Source organism: Thunnus albacares, chromosome 14, assembly GCF_914725855.1.
Source record: "Thunnus albacares chromosome 14, fThuAlb1.1, whole genome shotgun sequence".
Taxonomy (NCBI): Eukaryota; Metazoa; Chordata; class Actinopteri; order Scombriformes; family Scombridae; genus Thunnus; species Thunnus albacares.
In genome coordinates this window covers 2,266,782-2,289,473 of record NC_058119.1, presented here as the reverse complement: position 1 = coordinate 2,289,473, position 22,692 = coordinate 2,266,782, and the positions used below count along the sequence as shown (strand labels likewise).

At 39.9% G+C, this 22,692-nt stretch overlaps 1 protein-coding gene across 1 annotated transcript in view; it reads left to right on the top strand.

The window, feature by feature from the left end:
• shtn1 (shootin 1) overlaps nucleotides 1-20,995 on the top strand; it is a 31,665-nt gene extending 10,670 nt beyond the window's left edge. Inside the window, exons 5-16 of the mRNA XM_044372551.1 lie at nucleotides 4,664-4,835; nucleotides 8,891-8,988; nucleotides 9,636-9,717; nucleotides 9,940-10,034; nucleotides 10,154-10,300; nucleotides 12,207-12,360; nucleotides 12,635-12,752; nucleotides 14,277-14,359; nucleotides 16,840-16,943; nucleotides 18,315-18,365; nucleotides 18,832-18,952; nucleotides 19,649-20,995. Of these exons, the coding sequence (XP_044228486.1) occupies nucleotides 4,664-4,835; nucleotides 8,891-8,988; nucleotides 9,636-9,717; nucleotides 9,940-10,034; nucleotides 10,154-10,300; nucleotides 12,207-12,360; nucleotides 12,635-12,752; nucleotides 14,277-14,359; nucleotides 16,840-16,943; nucleotides 18,315-18,365; nucleotides 18,832-18,952; nucleotides 19,649-19,680 (1,257 nt within the window). The 3' untranslated portion in view covers nucleotides 19,681-20,995. The remainder of the gene's footprint in view (nucleotides 1-4,663; nucleotides 4,836-8,890; nucleotides 8,989-9,635; nucleotides 9,718-9,939; nucleotides 10,035-10,153; nucleotides 10,301-12,206; nucleotides 12,361-12,634; nucleotides 12,753-14,276; nucleotides 14,360-16,839; nucleotides 16,944-18,314; nucleotides 18,366-18,831; nucleotides 18,953-19,648) is intronic.
• Nucleotides 20,996-22,692: the final 1,697 nt, after the last annotated feature.

Sequence of the window (22,692 nt, the reverse complement as noted above, 5' to 3'; positions counted from 1 at the left end):
AAATTGCATTGGATTCTTTTGATTCAGAGCACACTTTTTTGGAGTCCTTGCTAAAATGTGAGTTGTGATTGAGAGTGGGAGAGCCTGGCACATAGTGATTTTGCAGCCCACTGGTGTTGAGCTTATCACTGTAATCATTTCTCATTCAATTTCTGGACAAAAGCCCTCACAGTCCACCTGGTTGGACCAGATTTTGGGCAGTAGGAGGCTGAGGGAGAATTATGGTGAAGGTCGACTTTTGGGCCTTTTATTCTTACCATTCCATGGGCTTCTGTCCTCATTTTTCCTTGGCTTGTTTTTCATCCCCATCTTACAAGGGTGACAAGTAAGATTTTTACTGCCCCAAATGGCCATAAGGCACATGGGTATGTCGACTTGGTTGTTGATCAATACTACTGGCTCAACAATTACTTGGCTGGCTGCTGTGATTTCTGGCTTCGAAAAACTCTCTTTTGACTCTCAAGACTCTCCCAAGACCCGTTACCATCATCTAACATCATCATATACAGACAGGTGACAAGTTAAAGGAAAAACTGGTACTGGAAAGTCTGAATGCTTGACCCCTACAGTGAGGAGATCTGGAGGCTCTGTTATGCAGTGGGGGGCATTTTTCTGGCATAGTTTGGGTCCACTTGTCCCCTTAGAGGGAAGACTCACTGCAAATCAATACAAAGTTGTTCTGAGTCATCACCTTTATCCTATGATGAAACATTTCTATCCTGATGGGAGTGGTCTCTTCCAGAATGACAGTGGTCACGAGGGGTCACTGAATAGTTTGATGACTATGAAAATGATGTGAATCATATGCTATAGCCTTCACAGTCACCAGATCTCAACCCAATTGAACACCTATGGGATATTTTAGACATGTTAGACCATCATCAAAACACCAAATGAGGGAGTTCAGAGACTCGTAGAATCAATGCCAAGACACATTAAAGCTGTTCTGGCCGCACGTGGTAGCCAAACACCTTACTAAGACACTTTATCAGATAACAGGCACAGTGGCCAATCTGAAATGCCTTCCCCTCAAAAATAATGGCATTATATAAGCTAAAGGTATGTAATTGGAAATGTAGTTAAATTATATACAAAAGTTAGATTATTTGAAGATACATGATTTGATTGGTCCAACTATATTTTAAAGAGACTGGACCAATTAAGTGCCTCTGTCCACAAATTTTTACTGTCCACATAATTTTGAGAAAGGGGGGATGCTGCAACCACAGTGCTGTGAAGAGCTCTGCAGACCAAAGGCCCTAGTGCAGCTGCACTGGTTGTATTTGCACCACTGATATGAAACACACATTTATAGCAATTAGTGCATGAAATGATACTGATATTGTTGCATTTTCTACTTATTCATAACATAAGCTGACAAAGACCATAGATAACATATTGACTTGTTTGTAGTTGTCCGCCTTCTTCCTGTCTTCCATTCCAGTCCTTTTGTGGCCATTGCTCCAAAATATATGTTTCCAAAAAAGAACATAAACACAGACAGTCTTTCCAATAAATAGCAGGAGACTCACTGAGCCCACCAAATATACTGTAAGTTTCTGTTGTAGTACTTGGTTTGTTAATGTACTTTACGGATGCAGGTTTGAAGATTATAGGGTTTGCAGCTGATCACACCAAACCAATTATGATGAATTGTCATTGCCTTGAAATGTGGGAGAGAGGTCATTTTGTGTCACTTTTCCTTTCCTATTGACCCACTGCAAGAATTGGCTTCACAAAAGACATAACATATTAGGTCATGTCCACTGTACAGTCCCACTAAGAGGCTGCAATAAACTGGCCTACTCCTGGCCTGACAGCAGGCATTAATCTATTTGTTCTTTAGAATTTAGAAAGCTTGCTTCGTCATGGTCTAAGTGACCACTCTTTATCAAGCTATTTGATGTCTGTTGTCTCTTCTGCTTGCTGTTTCTTCCGCTCATCTTCATCTTTGATAGAAAACAGTGTCAATAACTAGACACTTCCTGTGGCGGCCTTAGTAATATAGCAGCCTGTATGAGCACTCACTGTCGAGGGGCAGACTGTCCTTGATTAGCCATATCCAAGAATATATCCATACATAAACTATTCAATTACTTCAGTTAAAAGCAACAGATTTATTCACCATTTATTCATAAGTGCTGTGAATAGAGTTAGGTTGGAATAGGAGACATTACCCTTTTGAACAGTGTTGACCTTTCAATAGCATTTCGCCAATATTGTAAAGTCACTATTCCTACACTCTGAAGGTGTTAACATCAGTTTACCACTCATTTACATTTAAATCAAACCCCAGATACATGAAGAGTTGTCCCAGAGGAGGACACACAAATTGAACTCTGTATTAAATTTCTTTGTACCCAGTGATGATAATTTTCCATACCAAATATTCCCAAGGCCAGGTTTGAAAGAAGGTAAAGTTCAGAGCAATTCCTTAACTCTTCAACATATTGAATTAAAAAGGGACTGGAGGGTGTTAGCAATTTGCAACCAGTCAAATCAGAATGTGGTTGTGATGCTTAATGTTTTTGTGTTGATGTGTGATCAAAAGGTAAGATGAAGGGGCTGTGACTTTGTAATAGTGACCTCCGGAGAGCGCTAGCCTGATGCTATGCCAGCCTTGATTTATCTGAGTATGTAATTTTATACGTACATCTCTCACCAATTGTAGATTATTATCAAAAGAATGTGAGTCCATGTTATGTATTGTTGATTGCATTTCAGAAAAAAAGATGCAGTCTGAAGGGCATCATCAAAAGATGGAATTGCTGCAATCTGCTCCCACCAGGGTGCCATTAATAAATGTTTCTTTTATGGCTCGCTCTTTCTATTTCTCTTCCCTCTTTTTCCTTCTCCAGGCACTTTTCTTCCTTCAGATGACATCAAGAAACATGCATAATTGGCATCCATCTCCTTCCCATAGGCTTCATTCATGTTTTATTACTTAATTGATACATATGGCTGTCCTGATGATTGAACTTTTAGAAATGGAATGGCCATTGTGGCAGTTTAGTATGTATGCTTCATATAGAACGGATCAATTTGCAAAGAATTTCAAAGAAAAATGCCACATAAGAATACATGCAAGAAGTGATAATCACACAGAAAAACATGATGCACAGAAATGCAAAATGCAAATACATGTCACATCAAAAAACTGTGATTACATCTAAAAGGAGAGATATTCACTGCCTCTTTCTTCGTCTGCTTGTTCTGCTCTAATGATGTCTGTTTTTTTTCACACCTTATCATTGCTTTTGCATGCGTCCTGCCATTATGACTGATTGCAGGGCCAAAGAAAAGAGGAAATCAGAACAACATCTCATCTGCCCTGTCTGTCGCTCTGCTACCTTATTTCTTTGCCCCTTTTTCCACCAGTTTAATACAAAGCACACTTGCCACTTTATGCAGATTTGAAAAATGAGGGCGCTGTAAAATCCGAGCTCTGTCAGTTTTTGTTGGATTCATGTCATCTTTTAGGGAATACGTGCTTAATATGCCATAAGTTGTGCAGTCAGAGGTTGTTTCTGTGGATGCACCATGTAATCTTGTATTGAGGTTTGGTGAGTGTATTCGTCCTCTAAAACTATTTACATTTAAGTGTTGTCGTGGCTGTGTTGTTGAATGACTGTAGCTACTGATGAGCTTATTATCTCATAAATTATTTTCCATTCAAAGAGGTCTACTTTTTATAAAGTTAAGTGCTTGTTTGTGACACTGTTACTGGTTTATCATGCCCAACAGATTTCAGGTACTGTAGAGGTATTACAGAGGTCAGCTGTTGTCATTAGATCTTTAAGCGATTAATTGTGTAAATGAGTCCAGCCATCTATTTTCTTTTACATATGGCCTCTATGTAATTTCAAAATTCAAGATTTCAAAGCAAAATACAATAAATGAAATACTATATATTAAATGTATCCTGTAATTACTATGTAATACTTTTTATGCAATGGGTACCATATACTGTTCATTAAAAAGATAGCAGACTTCAGTGTAAATTTTCCACAAAATTTCAAATACTGTGTGTCATTTCTGCCTTTCTGTATTAACCAAGCCATATTCCTAATACAGTTTCCACAAGGAAGTAGATGGGAGGCTGCAATGCTTCTATGCAGTGCATATACGTAAAAAGTAAATTCCTCAGCTTATCACAAGCAATCACAAATCCTGCCTTTATTTATTTGTCTGGTTATAATTGGAAGATCAAAATATCTGCTAATCATGGAGCTAATGGCCAGCTAATAGAAATTAGTTTTGTATGTTTGGAGATTACAAATATAAGTATTTAAAGTAAATGCTTTCTAAAATGCTGGATGCAGCATTTCAAAACCTATATGTGGATGATTTGAGATCACTACCCCAAAAATTGTCCCTGACAATCTGTATGACATAATGTGCTGTTAGACTTGGTTAAAAGTTTGCTGGACTGTTGTATGATCCTTGATTGCTCATGGTTTTATTTTGCAGGTAATGTGTAAAGCATTTATTGAAAAAGTTATTTGATTTTGATAAATATGAAATTCCACATATCACACCCTTAAAAGTTTTTTTTAGAGTGCTTGATCTCTTCTCTGTCATGATATTTTTGACTATACTCACTTGCACTAACACTGACATTTGTATTTCCTTTTCTGTGTCTCTCTGTCTCTCCCCCTTGTAGTTGAACCGCCAGAACCGCTCTCTGAAGAGGAAGAGCATGATGTTGCTGTCCCAACTCAGCCCAGAGGCCATCAGTGCGATCAATCTTGAGGATGAAGAGGAGGAGGAGGGTGAAGTGCCACATGCAGCCTGCAAGGTCTCCCTCTCACCCCAGTGCCAGACCACCATCTCAGGTACAAGAAGTCTCCAACTGCCCCGACTGTGATGTAAAGAAGGTCACCTGTTTAACATATACTGTATTTACAGCTCCAGACACATAAAAGGAACACACATATTTGTGGCATTTTTCTCATATGTTAAAGCAAAAGTCCTACCTTTTACAATGTGTATAGCACCAAAAGCACTACACTGATCTTACATGTCAAAGTCAGTTTACCAAACAGGAGGACTACTCAGTGCTACTCAGCCTATAAAATCAGTTAAATTGCCTGTTGAGGATGAATAAAGTTGAATTGAATTTGTCTTGGAAACAGAAAGTATCTGCATTTACCTTGCAGGTAAGGTCTAACAAAAGAAGCTATTGGTGCATTATAAGAAGTGTATGATCTAGTATTTTTGGAGCTTGATCCATACTAGGTATTCTGAAAAAATGCAGACTACAAGGACACAAGGACATAAGGACCTTTATTCTAATGTCACCAGTTACATTTATACTTTTCAGTTCAAACTCTACATATGGTGACATGGAATTGTGTTTCCCAGGGCTTTGGTAATAAGGAAGCATAAATGCAAGAAGGCATTTAAATTTTAGAAGAATTTAAAATTAAGGTTCAAAAAGGTTTATAGTGTGCAAGGTTGAGTTGGTACAGGCAGTTGAAACTGTAGAAGCAGTAATGAACATGAATTGTGCATAAGACACATATATATATTTGTCTAATATGCTACAGTGCAGAAATAAATGAGAATAAATTAACTATGGTTATGGCATGGCTAATATTAGGCAACTAAAATACTTGGTTAAAGTTAGGGAAGTATTGTTGTAATTTCAGGTCTGTGACAGGACAGAAACTGGCATCCTGCAAGACAGTTAGATGTGTGACACGCTTATTCACCCTCACGACACACTTAATATTTGTACACATTTATTAACCCAGTCCCAGGCCATAGACCTTAATTGAGTAAAATTAATTGTAAATGAAAGCAAAATGAATTTTACTTGGTGATATTGCTGGAGTAGCCTTTTATCAGTCCGCATGGTCTGTATTACAATACCCTCAGTCATGATCCTGTCACAGTCTGGCTCTGTGTTCCTTGGTTGCCATTATCTACTATCCACCAGACCACCAGATGCACTCAGACTTTTTCTCTGTTTGTTGAATTGGACTGAGTGGGAGAAGGATGGATGAGAGAGGTTTAAAATTGTGTTAGGGATCACTTGAGTTGTGATGGATGTGATGTGAAAGTTCTTTAAAGACCCTAAGGTTGGTAATGTTATGCTGAGGTGTGTTTGATTTGTGTATTTAAGTTATATTCATGTGAATTCTGGGTTTTGGTTTTCTGTTTTTTGTGTTTCTCCTCCTGTGTCCTTGTTCTTCTTTTCCCACACCTGCCCTGCTCTCTGTGTTTTCCCCAGCCAAATGGCTCCCTGTCTGTTCTTCTGTCTCTTCACCTGCACCACATCTCCACATTAGTTAGTGTAAGTCCAATTTTCAGTTCAGTCTTTGTCGAGTCATGCCTCTTTCTGTGTCACAGTTTCTGTTGATTTTCAGTAAATAGTTCTGCTTTTGACCCTGTCTGCCTGCCATCTCCTGCATTTGGGTCCCCCCGCTCCGTTCTCTTCGTGACAGAATGACTCGACTGGCCATGGACCCAGTAGAGACAGACCTTCTTCCTGTTTTCTGGCCTTTGATCCATCCTAATGACTCTGACGGTGATCACATAACTAAGTTTTTTTTGGTCCATCCATGAGGAGGATCCTGCTCTGGCTATGAGGCTGATGGTAATTCACTTGGAGTCTGTGGAACGTGAGGCTCCATTCTGTGTTCCCCAGTAGCCATCCAGCCTTCAAGCCTGTTAGCCACCAACGTGATGGCCACCAGTGTGATAGCAACCAGCCTGCATCTTGGCCTACACTTCAGCCTGCACCCAGGACTTCTAGCAACCAGCCTGCATTCCAGTCGATTAGGCTCGGGCTCATGAGCCTGTATATACAGCCTGACTGTCTAGGTTAGTCCACAGTCCAGTGACACAGTGTCTTTGCTGGCCCCAGCCATTGGCTGCACCTGCTGATGCCCTGTCAGAACCCCAGCCATTGGCCATCTCTGCCGACTTCCTCCCAGACTTTCAGCAGTCAGCCGTCTCCGCTGACCTCCTGCCAGAGCTTCAGCAGACCTCCAGCTGACAGTCCATACCAACCACCAGCCAGACCTCCAGTCGGCAGTCTCCACCGACCCACAGCCGGATCCTCCAGACCATCAGTCAGCCGTCTTTGCCAGCGCCCAGCCAAATCTCCAGCTGCCTACCTCCTGCTCTGCATTCCAGCAGTCTGCCTGTCTTGCACCCTGCCTGACCCGCAGCCGAATCTTCTGGTTCTGGTTGCCCTTACTGGCCTCCGTCTTGGTCGCTGACCTCCAGAGTAGCCCAGCCTTAATGGATGACCTCCAGAGCGTCAACCTCTGAAATGGCTCCGCCTATCTGTTCTGCCTCCTGGTTGCCCTCCCAAGCGACTACCTCCATCTGTCCAGCCCCCAGGCCGCCCACTTGAGGTCTCCTGCTCGGCCCTTGTTTTGCCCTTAGGCCACTTGCCCTTGAATCCGTCCTCCGGACCTGCTTTTGATCCTGTCTACCTGCCGTATCCTGCATTTGGGTCCACCTGGTCCGCTTTTTGTGACAACCCTCAATTGATAATTATTTCAGTAAAAGATTATATTTGCTAATTGTACCAAAGTAAAGAATGATATTGAAATAATCTCTTTAATATAGTAGACCAAAAAACCGTCAACTACTTGTGTAAACTGCTAAGCTGTGCATTACTTATGCATGAAGTTGGTAACTACATGTGTTCAATGAGTCTTAAACTGTCTAAAGTACAGTACTAGTGAGCTACCTCTCTTCTTATCCAGCTGTCTCTGGGAAATGTCATGGTCAGTTCCTTTAGTCAAGCAGTAATTATACCTCGGGTGATAATGGATTTATACTACATGACGCTTTTCCCATCATGTTGTTGAAGGCTGTTGGCATTAAAAGGGGGAGATAATCATGTCATTTGCAAATGATATACTCTGATGCAGAAGATGATTGAATACAGAAATAAGTTGACTTGCTCAAAGATTGTAGGCTTATTATGTGGAAAATTCATAATTGCATGTTAATGGGCAGCTAGTCAAAGCAGTTCCTGTCAGGAAACACAGAATACTTTCACTCTACATGTTTTGACTTTTACCATATATAGGTTTTAGACTGAATGTGATCAGAGTACATCTGTTGTACATTCTAAGCTGAACACATCACAGGGGAGGTCCAAAGATGGTCATCTGTTCACATTTTAGCATTTTCACTTAATATGAGGATTTTATCCATCAGAATACTTGTCCTACTCAACAAAGGGCATTCCAACCCTCCCAGAAAACAATTTTAGGTGTCAGCGACCTTTTTCAACTTAAGTACCCAGCTAAATGTCTCAGTCTGGTCCTACTGTGAGCTGCTTTGTATGAACAGATTTACTATCTGTAATTTAAGGTGTTTCTTAGATTTCTTGGGTATAGAAATTCCTAAATTTTATGCAGTTAACACATGAAGCAGATGGCTGACATTAAATCTTTTAACAATAACAATACAGTCTGTTGATTTTTTTTTCCCCCAAGTGTATTCATAACATTACATTTAGTTTTGCAAACACATATCACAAAGAAATAAGTTAGTGCATTATATTCTTCTGGGTTCTCTTTTTTTTATATTATATTCACAATCTAAAGCAACGCAAATCTTGTATCCATGTGATGTGTATTATGACCTCTGATTTTCAGCCACTGTGATATTATCATTTCCACTACATGACATTAAGCCAGTCACACTAACCCAAGTTGAAGCAGCAGATTCATATAATGGACAGTTTACCCTTTAGTTTTACTGATTTGGTCAGGTGAGAGTAATGCCACGACCTGACAGCCGCTCATGCCTCATGCTCAGAAAATCAGCCTGTATATCTGCAGGACTTCACATTCACAATACCAGTGTCCTATAGTGTGTAAAAACACTGTTTAACAGTGCTGTGTTTTCTTTGTTTCAGAGCTACAACATAAGTTGGAGTTGACAATAAAGGAGAAAAATCAAGCAGTCACTGATCTTGAGGCAGTGAAAGAACAACTGAGGGAAACTAGAGAAGAAGTGAGTACAAGAACATTTTTGTTTTCCACTGTCTCTTTCACTCAGATTCCATGTACAATATATTTTTTCTCATGATAAATCCACTAAATTGCATATTCATATCTGAACACTTGTTATTAAGAGAAAGTAGGTCATTAACCCTAGCCAACAGCCAAATGCATGCAAAATGAAGTTCTGGCTGGTAATTGTAACATTTCTATCACTTTGACAGAAGTTAAGAGCCCTGCATCACTGTGCTCAGCAATAACAAAAAAGATTATTAGTATGGATATCTCTAAGAAGGTACAATATGCAAGGTGCAGATTTGCTCTAGCAAACAGACATTTTCTTGTCAAGTGATGTTTTTGCGCTACACTGTATGTTTTTTTTTCGGAGCCTTGCTGTATGTTGCAGCAGTGAGGCACATTAGGGGCAGTGTCAGTGGTAATACAGAAGAGTCACTGTTGTTTTCTTTCAGCTGCCTCAGAAACAGTTTGATAGTTTGGTTCTGATATGAGAAAAATCTTGCTCATTAGTTGCACTGACAGTGAAAAGAGTGCACTGTAAATGTAATAGTACTACCCTTCTGTGCCTCCATGTTAGCAGTAATTACTGTAAAATAGAACTCATCATCTCTCTGTATTGTTTCTCTACTCTGTCCCTTGCAGTTGCTGAAAGAGAAACACGATAACACTGTTTTAATTGCTGAGACACTGCGGCAAAAGAAGCTCCTGGGGAAATATAACAGAGGTTAGATGGGTGTATATATGGTTAATATGGTCTTCATTATTAGAAACTAGTCATTAATGATCCAACAGTAAAAAAGAGGACACTAATCATGAGCATGGTCTCATTTGCTCACAGTAATTACACCAAAGATTCACATTTAGCTGATTGTTGATATAGTGTTCACTACATGTTGCACCTCACTAGTAAAGGCACAGATTAACTAATGTGATGATCTTTGTCCAGTGTCTCAGTTTGCTTTTGAGGAATACGAGGCCTTACAAGACACCTTGAACCTGGAGCGGGACCTGAGGACAGAAGCAGAGAACTTTGCCGGAACAGTGAGTTTCTTACATTTCCTCTCCTACTCTATGCCTGCTGATTGTCATAACGCTCTTGTGTCCCTTGCAACAATGTGGCCTGACTTTCCTTGACTCTTTCCTTGTGGTCCTTTCTTCAGATGGTGGTGGAGCAAGAGACGCTGAAGAGACAGAATCAGATCCTGATGCAGGGCTCCTCACCCTGCCAAGCTCTACAGGAAGCCCTCAGCCTGGTCACCACACTGACCCAGGATCTGGAGACACAGAAGATGGAGCACCAGAACCAGGTCTGTGGACGCAATTGATACACAAACATGACTCATTTATGACATCACACAGTCTTTTTTAGTTCATGGAAAAGCATTGTCCATTATAACTTGTAATTAAGGGACATGTCTTCTTGATGGTTTGGATTACATTCTCATTGTGCAGTTCTCTTGAGAGAAAACCTAAATTTGAGGAAGTGGTGGAGCCAAATATTTTTTCTTTGGAAAAAATGGAAATCAGTATTATTCAGTTTTTTCTTTGGCGTGCCACCGTTGGCCAAAATGTCACTTGCTCCAGTTACTGCTAAATGAGCACCAAGTTTGCAAGTATGCCATGCATTCCATTCAGAATCATATATAGTGTGCTTACCAGTATCTCTGATACTGTCACCACAGCTTAGAGGATGGTTGCTTGTGACCAAAATTTAGGCATATTATCAAAAATAAGCTAGTATGGTGAGCAGAAATAGAGGTGATGAATTTCCCATTTGAAGGAAACTATCAAGAAAAGTAAGTAAGAGTAGTAGTGTATTTCTCCACCTTGTCAAAAGTGCAAGTCTGCACGAGGTGGCCAGGCTTCAATCTATGGTGACCATGGCTACCACTGGCCATCCCTTGGCTCCAGCATTTTAGCCATCTTTAGCTGTTTTCCTCAACTGGTTCAATGAATCAGTGTAGAGAGAGAACACTAGTTAGAGAAAACTACTCTGAAGACACTGTTAGAAGAATCACCTTCTTACAGTGGCTCAGGAGGTAGTCCACTAATCGGAAGATTGGCGGTTCGATTCCCGACTTCTCCAGTCTGCATGTCGATGTGTCCTTGAGCAAGATACTTAACCCCAAATTGCTCCTGATGGCTGTGCCGTCAGTGTGTGAATGTGTGTGAATGGTTAGTTTCCTCTGATGGGTAGGTTGGGACCTTGCATGGTAGCCCCTGTACCCATTCAGCGTATGAATGTGTGTGAATGGGAGAATGTGTTTCGTAGTGTAAAAGCGCTTTGAGTGGTCGGAAATAACTCATTTGCACAAAAAAAGAGGTAAAAACAAAAGTACACAAAATAATAAAAAGTAGCCTGAAGATATTTTGGTTTAAGACAGACTCAGGAGAGACAGGATCCAGTACCTGACACAACCAAAATCATTTGTACACTTATTCATTTACACTACCTCATTAAAAACACAAGTAAATTCTTTAATAGAAGACAAATATTACATATATCTGTCCCTGTGCTTTACACCTGTGATGCCTCTAATTCATATGCATCAAAATAAGAATAATTTAGCTGGTTAATTACATAGGGGGGAAATGTCTGCTGAATTATCAGGAGCCATGACAGTTAAACTTAGGGGCCGTGACCTGCCAGATTAATAATTAAAAGCAGCAGTGTAGCCTCATGCTCGCTCTGGCACTGATGGAAAACAATTACAGCTGAGTGGGATCACTGATCTCTCCTGGTGATGGGTTGGAGGTGAGCCATACCCTTTATTTGAGGAACAATTAAAACACTAGTTAAGGAACTGGGGTTGGGGAGTGGATGACTGAATGTTGATTGGCAGCTACCCAATGCTACTTATCAGAAATTACCACCACAGGAGCTGCAGCCTCCACAGCCAACACAATGCTGCAGAGCTGCTCCTTATCAGCTGAAAAATAGAATAGAAACATATAGTTTATCATTGCATATGAGCATTTTTTACATGTTGTCTATTTAAGTGAGGAAGAAGGAAATGTCCTTTTTAAGGACTGTATATAAAACAACAGAATTGACCTTTTGTTGCTCCATGTAGGTTGTTCGTGCTGAGTGGAAGTTTGTGAAGTTAACAATGAGCTAGTTCAGAATCAACACTGTACAGGCCTTTTGTGGCATAAACAGGCACCTACAGTATGCTGTAAATGTGTGTATGTGTGTGGTTCATCCATCCCCAGATAAAGGAGATGGAGGACAGGCTGAGGAGCTGCGGGGTTCAAAAGGAGCTTACAGCATTGAGGTATAAACTGGAGCTTGTGGAGGAGGAGAAGAGGGAGTGCAGCGAGAAGTGCTCCAAGGCTGAAGTGGAGGTCAAGGATCTGCGGTTTACGGGTGAGGACATATTTGGAACTGTAAGGACAGGCTACACTGTGGAGCATTATACTGTGCACTATAGAGGACAGCACAGAATCAACACTATAGAGGGAGCAATGTGCGTAGGCAACAACAATCCCAATAGTTTGTGTGAAAGTATGACCATGAGATTCACTGCATGTCTAGTTGTTGTTCTTTAGAGTCTTAAAATAGTTTCTTTTCTGCTTTTGGTGCTGTTGCTGTGTGTGTGTGTGTGTGTGTGTGCTGTAACTGAATGGGCTTGACTGACCAGTTGAGGAACTCCAGAAGAAGCTGCAGGCAGCTATCAACCCACCCCCTGCTCCAACACCTCCACCTCCCCCACCACCTCCACCTCCTTCAGCGTCAGCACCGGCCTCTAACCCGCTCAGGTTGGATCAACAAAGTACAATATCAGTCAGGGAATATCTTTTTACCTTGACACATTTCTAGCTTTCACAGGACAATAATAGAATAAATGCGTATAAACCAGTGACTGCTCAGCTAACAGACCTCTATAATGAACTTGCACCGTACTTCTTTCAAACAGCAGACGTGCGTGCAATACAAGTCTACGTGATGCGCATTGGAACTATTCATATGAGACAGCTGTCATCCTGCTTGTCACTGTTAGTCTACAGTGTAGTTCATAAACTTCACTGATAAAGCACAGAATTACCCCAAATTACATCAAATAATTACCAGATAAACATTCTGTTTCAGTTTCACCTCCCTGTTCATCTATCTGTACGCTCCCTCTCTTGATTTCCTACACGAACACTTTATCTATTTCTCTCTCTCCTATGTTTTTTTCGGCATGTCTGTTAAATTACGTTTAAACTTTGGTATCACTGAATTAGTTGCCATTCCTGGTCGCAGCACCAGTTGACCATAGCGGAGTAGACTCCTACCCACATCCAACCCTGATCAAGAGGAGGCCACACAGATTTGACCTTCATCACTGTCGGTCTGAACAGAGTATTAGAAATGACTGAATGAAATGTGTTTATGGTGCATGTACAATATAAACAATAACAGAGGGAATTCTCTAAAGGTTATGTTTATGGGAAGTGAGTGCAGAATTAATGGTAAAAAATGATGCTTTTAGTGTGGCTGCTGTAGAGAATAGGGCCCAACTAAACATTTCCATAGAGCAAAGTTTGAACCCTCACTAGTGGCCCCTAGAGGCTGCAATGTTCCAAGGCTCATTGACTTTAGCGCATGTAAAGCTACTTCATTTAGTCCACATGACAAAACCATGTGGACTAAATAAAGAATGCATCTATCTACGTTTTTTATGATTTTTCTATTATGGTTCCTACGATGTAAACCAGAGCTGCAATAATTGTGTGATGTTGATGGACAGATAATTAATCTGATAATCAAAGAATCATTTTTGTCTTTTTTTTTAAGCAAAAATGCCAAATATTTGCTGGCTCCAGCTTCCAGCTTCTCAAATGTGAGGATTTGAGGCCTTTCTGTGTCTCATATGATGGTATACTGAATATCTTTGGGTTTTGAGAAATTGAAACGGGCATTTTTCACTATTTTCTGACATTTTGTTGACAAAACAATGAATCGAGAAAATAATTACTAGATGAATCAATAATGAAAATAATCGTTAGTTGCAGCCCTAATGCATACTTTTATATTTCGTGGCCATTTGTTAGACGCAGCAATGTCCAGAACCTGTGCATGAACAGTAAGCATCACTCAGCCCAGTGGAAACATGTCACCGTTGGCATTGAGTTGACTTTTATCAGCAATGTCCAGTCAGTCTAGCAGGCAGTCAGGGAGAGCTGTCTGACTGGCTGGTAGACTATCTGGTTTTTATTTTTGTCTTACTGGTTATGATATGCATCCTGTAAAAGCAGCTTGATAAAAGACCCGGTGATCTCAATTTCTTCTCCTTGTAGTTCCCTGCTATCCTTAATCAGAAAGAGAAGAGACATCAGCACCGACATCCCACTTGTGGTCCAGGACTCTGCCACGACACCAGGTACACATCAAACATTTGCAGAATTTGCAATAGATACTGTATGCTGCTGCACCCACTAACATGTAGTATGATTACTCCTGTTCATGCCATGGTAAAGGGGGATTTTCAGTTTGGATTGGCTAGTAGGTGTCTGGTGTTTTCTTTTAACATAAAGTGTAACATGAAACATGTCTGGGCAGGTGTTTATTTGCTGTTCTAAAGTAATCCACCAGTATTAAACTGCAGATAATGGTATCAACAGCACCAGTGGTTTTTTGTGGTTGACTCTTTCTACTACACCAAGACAAACACAAAACAGCTGCTGAAAAACCAGAGAAACTTCAACTGATGACTTTCATGTTTCTTTCAACCTGCTTGGCAAACATAAGTTCTGAACAAGACATTGATAGTGAGCAAGAAATGGAAGAAAATGTGGAGTCAAAGGAGAAAACAGAGAGAATTAACAGTAGAAAAACTTTCCTGCACACCTGCTCAGCTACTAGGGGTTATTCGGCAAAGCACAAATAGTGGGGTTTTTACGAATATCTGTTTCATACAAATATTTTAAGAATTATTTGTTTTCAGGGAAAAGAAACCAAAGAAACAAGTCAAATACCAGCGCGCAGGTCGGTTACATCGCTATCTCAGTCTCTGTCCTCTGCTCCGCTGGTACGTCTGTCAGCAGGTCTCAACGAGGGGAGTCACATCCACCTGCTACATGACGCACATTTCCTAATTTAGACATCACCCCTGGAGTTGGGGGTGTTACCCAGAGATAAAGCTGAGCCTTCTGACACATGCTTCATGAACAAGCTTCATGAACACTTATTGTAATACTTGAATTTTCTAAAATTAAAAGCCTAATCAAAACAAAAACAGGATTTTTAAGCCTCTTTCCACCTTTATTCGAATACAAATACAAATACGAATACTGGGCCTTCAGCACGTCCCTATCAGCTACCCTGCTGTGGTGAAAATTCTTCTCTCTCAAAAAAGCAAAATAAAAAGTGGCTCAATGGGGTCACACTGAGGTCACAGGGTCACATGATATAGATACCAAAAACTATCAATCAATAAACAAGGAAAACTCTGGAGTTTGATATTTTAGTGTCCTCTAGATGTAAAGATTTTTTGTATCTACAACCAACACACAAAACACAGTGGACTTTACTTCTATATGTAAGCATGGTGTGAAATATTTGTCATATTTTTATTATTATTTTAAATATACTATATTTATAATATACTTGAATTCACCTGACTAGTTAAGGATAAAAGCTAGAAACTAGACTAAATGTCCATTGTCTGTCACTCATGCTATCAAAATTCAAACCTTCAGCATCTTCTCTTTCTCTAGGCAATGCATTGTATGCTCATTTGGTATTTTATTCTGCTCAGGGCTGCTATTTCTCATGCATTTCACTGTAGGAGAACTGATCTTGAATTGTATTGCTGCCTTTCACATTTTATCCTTTTTGCCTTTTCCTTTGCAAATGGAAGTCACTCATGTAGAAGGACAAATGTTGTTGTAAGTGGTACATGAGAAATTCAAACTCACATCTCCATCGTTGGTCTATTAGGTCAACAAGTTAAATTCTTCAATTTGTGCAAACAAAAGGGAAGCCTTGACTCGTTGGAGCAGGTAGGACAGCCATGTTGACTGAACAGGACTCATTTTGTTAAATGGTTTTTGAATATGTGTGGCCTGAATTGGGCACTACACACACAGGGTATTTGTTGGAATTATATACAGGGCTGAATAGGTGCCACCCAAGGATCTTCTACTCTGACACCTGAATAATAGTCTATTTCTGAGCACTTTGGAGGAAAATATTTTACTATTACTTTGACACAAAATAGTTTTTGTGAGACACTTTAAAGACATTTTACTGACAATAGTTCCATTGTGTATGCCATTGAATGTTCTATGTTTAAAAAAAAAAAAACAAATTTCTTTACCAATAGGCTGCATTATTCAGAATTTAATTATTTTGTTCACATCTTCTGTGAACTTGAGAAACTCTTCTTGCAGAATACATTCCAGAATAATTTTGGTAACCTCACACACTGCAAAGGCTCTGAACTCTGCAGGTGTACTTTGAATTCTGCAAAATCAGTGGCTTCTGATGACTACAGCCTAATCCACTAAATACTCTGTGAAACAGTTCAGTCAAGATTTATGGTATAATTAACTGAAAAATGCTGGAGTCTCTCCAACAAAAACCTTAATGATTGGTCCTGTGGGTCCGTGTCACGTTCAAGATTTTACATCCAAATGAGCTTTATTTCAATTGCGGTGCCAATGATGCCTGTAAATTACACAGTACTTCCTACCTCTCAACATCATTTAAACTCACTTTGCTACTTGGCACTGTTTCCCCCTGAGGCAGACTCCCATTTAGTGCCAGTGAAGCTGCTAAATGCGACATGTTTATTGAAAAAGACAACTAAAGCTTAAAGCTTGGTGATGAAATTGTTGTCTCTCTGTCTGTTTCTCTCAGAAGTGGACGTCAGGCAGCAGGCAGTGGACGAAATGATGCAAAGGATCAAGAAAGGGGTTCAACTTCGACCTGTCAGCCAGACACCTAACAGGCGCAGGAGACAGGTAACTTCAGTAATCTCCTTAAATGGTGTATGACTGTTTTTGCCTGTTAAAGCCAGGCTGGGTGTGGTGATCTTGATGTTATAAATATCCCAGCTATTCTCCACCAGAGGTGCCTTCACGCTTATCTGTGATTTTTCCATTCATGGTGTCGAATCCAGAAGTACTCAGAGCTTTCACTTCAGTGAAGGTACCACAGCACAGCATAGAAATACTCTGTTACAAGTAAAAGTATTAAAAATGTTAGCTATGTATAATGTACGTATGTATTATATAGGAACCTGAAACAATTAAGTAAGGAACTAGCGCAGTTTCCCACCTGCCTACTGTTTTCATTTTCCATGTAGTCCTCCTGAATAATGTCATACATCTACAGCTGCCTTCATGAAATGTATTTTGCATTATCAACAACAAATTTCACATTTTGGCTTATCTTATAAGCCACTCAGTGAAATGAGATATAAAGACGATGATGGAGAGAGTGTTTCTCCTCAGGAGAATATTGGTTTGACTGATGGATCTCAGTGGTAAACTGCTATCTTACAAAAGTTAAACTGTGATGAGGTTTGTGATATCAGTAGCTGAGATGTCTGGATAAAGGGACAACCCACACTTTAAACATACCACACACACTACTATGAAACTATAGGCCTTTATGTTTGCAACTACCTGTCTAGTCTGGGCAAAAAAAACAAACATCTAGACCACAGGAAGTGATGTGTTTTACAGTCACTGTAGTTCGAAAAGATCTCCACCTACAGAAAGTCAGTAGAATAGTCCAGTTCAAGCTGCAGACGACTCACAGTGAAGACAGAGAGAAGACATGAAAACATTAGTCATTAAAGGAAATGTGTGTGTGTGTGTGTGAATTATGCCCTGATTGTGACAGAAAATGTGTTTCATCTTCGCTGAAATCACCAAACTAAACCACCGGCTGCAGACGTTCACCGTTGTGGGGCCTGAATGAGTTTTTTGTAAATTGTTGAGCACATATTGTTCAGTGCTCTTAAATCCATCAGTGTGTGGGATTATCTAAGAGCTGCTTGTTTTGATAAAACATGACATATGGCCAAGACGTCTTTTAGTCTTGCATGGTCCTCTGCCACAACAACTCCACCAAATTAGATAGCATTAGGACCTGCTCTACCAGGTAATTATAAATAATGAGAATGATGTGACTCAAAATGATTGTGTGTTGACACATTTGCTTCTTGTAGAAAGCATATGTCCTCACGCTTGCCTACAGTGTCTCGTCTCTGTGGTAAGAGGTGCAGTTTAGCCTCTAAGTGCTGAATGAGGAAAAATAAGTATAATGTGTCAGACTGCTGTTTATTTACCAAACCCATCTTTTTCCTCCTATTTTCCTTTTATCAGATGGAGAGGCTGCCCTCTAATTCTGCCATTCAGGAACTTAAAGGAATCATGGTAATGGGACTTTAAAACAATCAAATGTCCTCACAAGCACTATTTTACTAGTTGAACTTTCACTGTGTTTACCCAGGAGGAGACTTCCCTTTCTACACTGTACATGGATGTGCTCACAATAGAATTTGTCTTTTAAATATTACTAATTATTATTATTATTATTGTTCAAATTGTTATTATTTAAATTTCAAGTTCGACATTTTACCAAAGTAAAAGTTCTACTGCAACATTTAAAGTCAGTATTTACATATTAGACATAAAAGATAAAGATGAGCAGGTTAAAGGAGAACCTGTTGTATTATTGCTATGCTGTTAATTAAACATCCACTCCAGTAACAGTCAGGTAAATACTAAAAGAAAGCCGACAAGTAGCAGTAAAAGCAGAAAGTTGAAGCTACAGGAGTTACTTATCTTGTATTCCTCACCAGGCCGTCTGTCTGTATGTGCTTTTGTTGAAACTGTCCAGGAGAATTTCAATAGAACCTCCCCCCAACCAAAGGCAGTGTCTCCATCAACAGCCCGCGATGACGAGCTGCAGAGGATCCTGCTGAGGCGGCGGGATGCAGTGGAGTCCCAACACAATGCCAGTAAGTTTCCTCTCCACTTTACGCTGTCGATATCTGGCCTTTCTGGTAAAACATGACAGATAAAAACCATTGTTGCGCATTTATTTATTCTAATGAATTTTACTGTTAGTGTATGATTAGATTCTGCTCTTATGTCTCGATCTCACAACAGCTTTCTTCAAGCAGATTGTTTTATTAGTTCCCCAAAATCACAGATTCAGTATAGAATATTCAGCATTCTGAACAATAAAACTGCTCCTCAGGGTTTCAAAAACTTCACAACATCACTTAGACTTTTGCTATGGGTTCTTTTGAGTGTTTGGACTTTGTTGAAAAAGTGGTGTGTGTGTGTGTGTGTGGTTTTGTGGGTTTTTGTGACAGATGTTGAAAATGATCACATCAGTGGATTGATGATTCATAATGATAAACATATGAACTGCACCTGTGCAGTGACAATTGAAATTTCACAACTCTAAGTGTAACTCTCCATGTCTGTGTCCTGCTGCCACATCTTCATCTGAAAGAATGATTCATGTGGAAATTCATTTTTGAAGAATTTATGACTGCATGTTATCCTGTTTCAACCAGGATTCAATCAAATGACAAACGCAGGATATACTGTAGCTCCAGAGACGGAATCACAACAGTCACCTGATGAAGTTTTAGTAAAAAAATGACAACACTAATTGTTTCAGTGATTTCTGTCTCTGTGTGCAGGTCTCCATCCCATCTTCTCCCCTGCAGTGTGAACCAGACATCACTGGATATATTGTAGGTGATCACATGATGCAAAATCAATTTATTGCATTTCCTTTTTATTGTGATATACACCATCAATTCTATAATAATCATTTGAGAGTATTAAATGAAAACAGTCGGCTGACTCATCAGCAGAGATGGGAGCAGGCTTCAGGGTTGTCAATCTAACCAGAGGTTATGTAGCATGTGGACTAAGTAATTTCCATTGAGGCCATTTCATTTCAGTGAAATGAAAGACTTGTGTCCTGCACTACTTTTTCAGGGTTCATTCAGCTCTTTTTCCAATACTGAAGGTGAATCCTAATCTATTGTTTGGCACTGGGAGGAACAGTGCAGCGGATTTTGCAGCCTTGAGTCTTTTGCCAAAGCTAAATACTGCATGTCTCTGCATTGTTCCTAGACCAGTATTAACCTTGTAGCCTCCTAGTGAGCAATTACAGGCGACTGTGGCAGATTTTGTTTCCACTGCTCCCCCCCCCCTCCAACCTTCTCAGGCCACCATTTTATGTAGGGCACTGCCTTCTCCCTGCTGCATCAACCCTGCAGTTTGCACTACCTGTTCTGCCTCAGAATGGAAGTCTGTCATCTAACACACAGAACAAATCAAACACATCAGATACACTTTTAGATGCTTTCACTGTTAGCAGGCAAACACAGACCTGCATTTCAAATAAATGCACATGCATTATAGAGTGTGTGAGAAGATAAAATATGATTCAGGAAAGCCAGTTTAATTCAGTAGCTTACTGAACAGCTGTTTAAAAAGATGGGGAAGAATTTTACAACTCTGGAAAGTTATCAATTATTTATTTTTTTATTTTAAACAGTAGAATTACACCCATCAAAGTCATCTATGAGGACTTTGTGTTTGCACTTATTTAAGTGGCTAAAACAATATGTTCAGAGAAGAGATTTCCTTTCAAGGTGCATAGAAACAGGGGAAACAGTCTGAAATGGGAAAAAAAACCCAGAAGCACTTGCAGAATGAGAAACTTTACTCAAAATAAAGATATGAAGTGTTGAATGAGTTTTGACGTCCTCTCAGTGTGTACAGATGACAGGATGCTGAGTCAAAAGTTGATTCAGGTTCAACTTTTTTCACTGTGCTGTTTGGAAGTCTTTGTTTTTGTTGTTGTTTTTTTTTCCTCCAGAGCACCGTGTTAACACTGTGACTGTGTCACTGTGGTCTCATCTCAGTCTTGTAATGTTGGTTTGAGCACGGCCTTACATGTCAATATGTGATATTGTTAAGTTCCAGAACTTTATGTGTAATAAAGTAGCAAAAGTGATTCATTTTACAATCAAGAGCTTGTCATTCATTTCACAGCTTGAAAAAAAAGGAAAAAGGAAAAAAACTTGAAGTGCTTTAGTTAAAGTGTTTTGGAGAGTTTTGTTCATTTCTCTGTGAGAATCAGGGAATTCAACCACCTTGTATTATAAAAACAACATTTATGCTCTACTAAGAGAAACATAATGCCACCTGATTCACATTTTTATCAACATGTCATGATGATGCTTTCAATTAATAAATCTGCCAAGTCACAAAATGATGATACAGAACCTATTGGCAAAACATTCACTGACAACATTCTTCATTAGTTTCCCAACAATATCCAGTCACACAATACAATATTCACTCATAGCAACTAAAGCATTATTAAGATTTTTTATGGTTCTGTGTGAACTCACAGCACTTGGTTAAGGTTAGAGAACTTTAACCAAAGGGATTTTGTTGCCTCAACCCAAACACATGCAGGACTCTGAAAACTTCCCCACCACTTACTCGCAGTACAAAAAACAGCACTTCCTACACTGGAAATAACATTACCACAGGTTGTAACATAAGCCAGGCAGCAATTATGTTCCCTCAGAAGAAAAGAGTTCCTCTCTGTGAATAGAGCAGAAACTCCTGTCTTTCTAATTATGGCTCACAGACATTCTTATTCTTTTGAAAACTACAATACTGTAGTTTGTGATTTACTATATTTAACTTTGTTCAGTATCACAGAGAAACATATTTAATAGCTGCACTGCATTCTGGTCTTCTGAGGCTACTGCTGGTAGTGAAATCTCTACAAGAGGTTCCTGGCTGTGTTAACCCTTTGTGTGAGACGCTTCTGTTTTTATCTTAAATGAAATTCAAACCTGACATTCACAATTTAAGGTTTTTTTTTTAGTTATAATCTGTTGTATCCCTGTTGGAAACTTCAGCATTACATGATGAATAATGTCACATCAGTTACTGACAAAAGTGGAAACCAACTGGAATTTCAGTGAGTCCAGAAATGCAAAACACTTCACCACTAGCTGTTTTGTAACAATGTTAAAAGTGTCTTTGGGTGGATTTGCCCTTTAAGCCTCAGTCAAAAGATGGGTGTTAGTCAGGTATGGAGCAGAGGATCAGCCTGTGCCCTTTGAAAATTACAATGACTGTGCTGGTTATTTAACCACAATGGTGGGTTGCTCCCGTGTTGTTTTGTTTTCCCTCGACACCTGCCCAGATTTCCCAGACACTTCCCCGAGTGAGGGACTGAAACATGAGAGCTATGAACTGTGGGCAATGTCCGTCACCTATTGTGTGCTGTTGTTAATTAAAGCTTTAGGCTTCGTTTAGCACCGAGGTGCAATTTCCAGCTACCAATCCCCCCCTAACAGAGAGAGAGGAGGAAATGTCATTGTGGCTCAAAGTCCCTTCTCTAACCAGATTCATCAGCAGCAGGCTTCAAAGAATCCACTCCATCTCCATCCATGTCCATTCATTCCTCTCTCCACTGAACCAAACGTTGCAGAGGAAGTCACACTCTGATTTGATTTAACAGCAGATTTAGTCACAACAATGGCCCTGGTAGAAACAGGGAATCTGTGATGAGATTCCATAAACTAATCAGTTGCGCTGAGAGCATATGTCATGACAAAACTAGGCCGATGATGTGTGAATTATCTTCTAGGAGGATAGAGTGTCAGCGAGTGGTCACGCTGCTTCAGTAAAGAGCAAAGTGGAG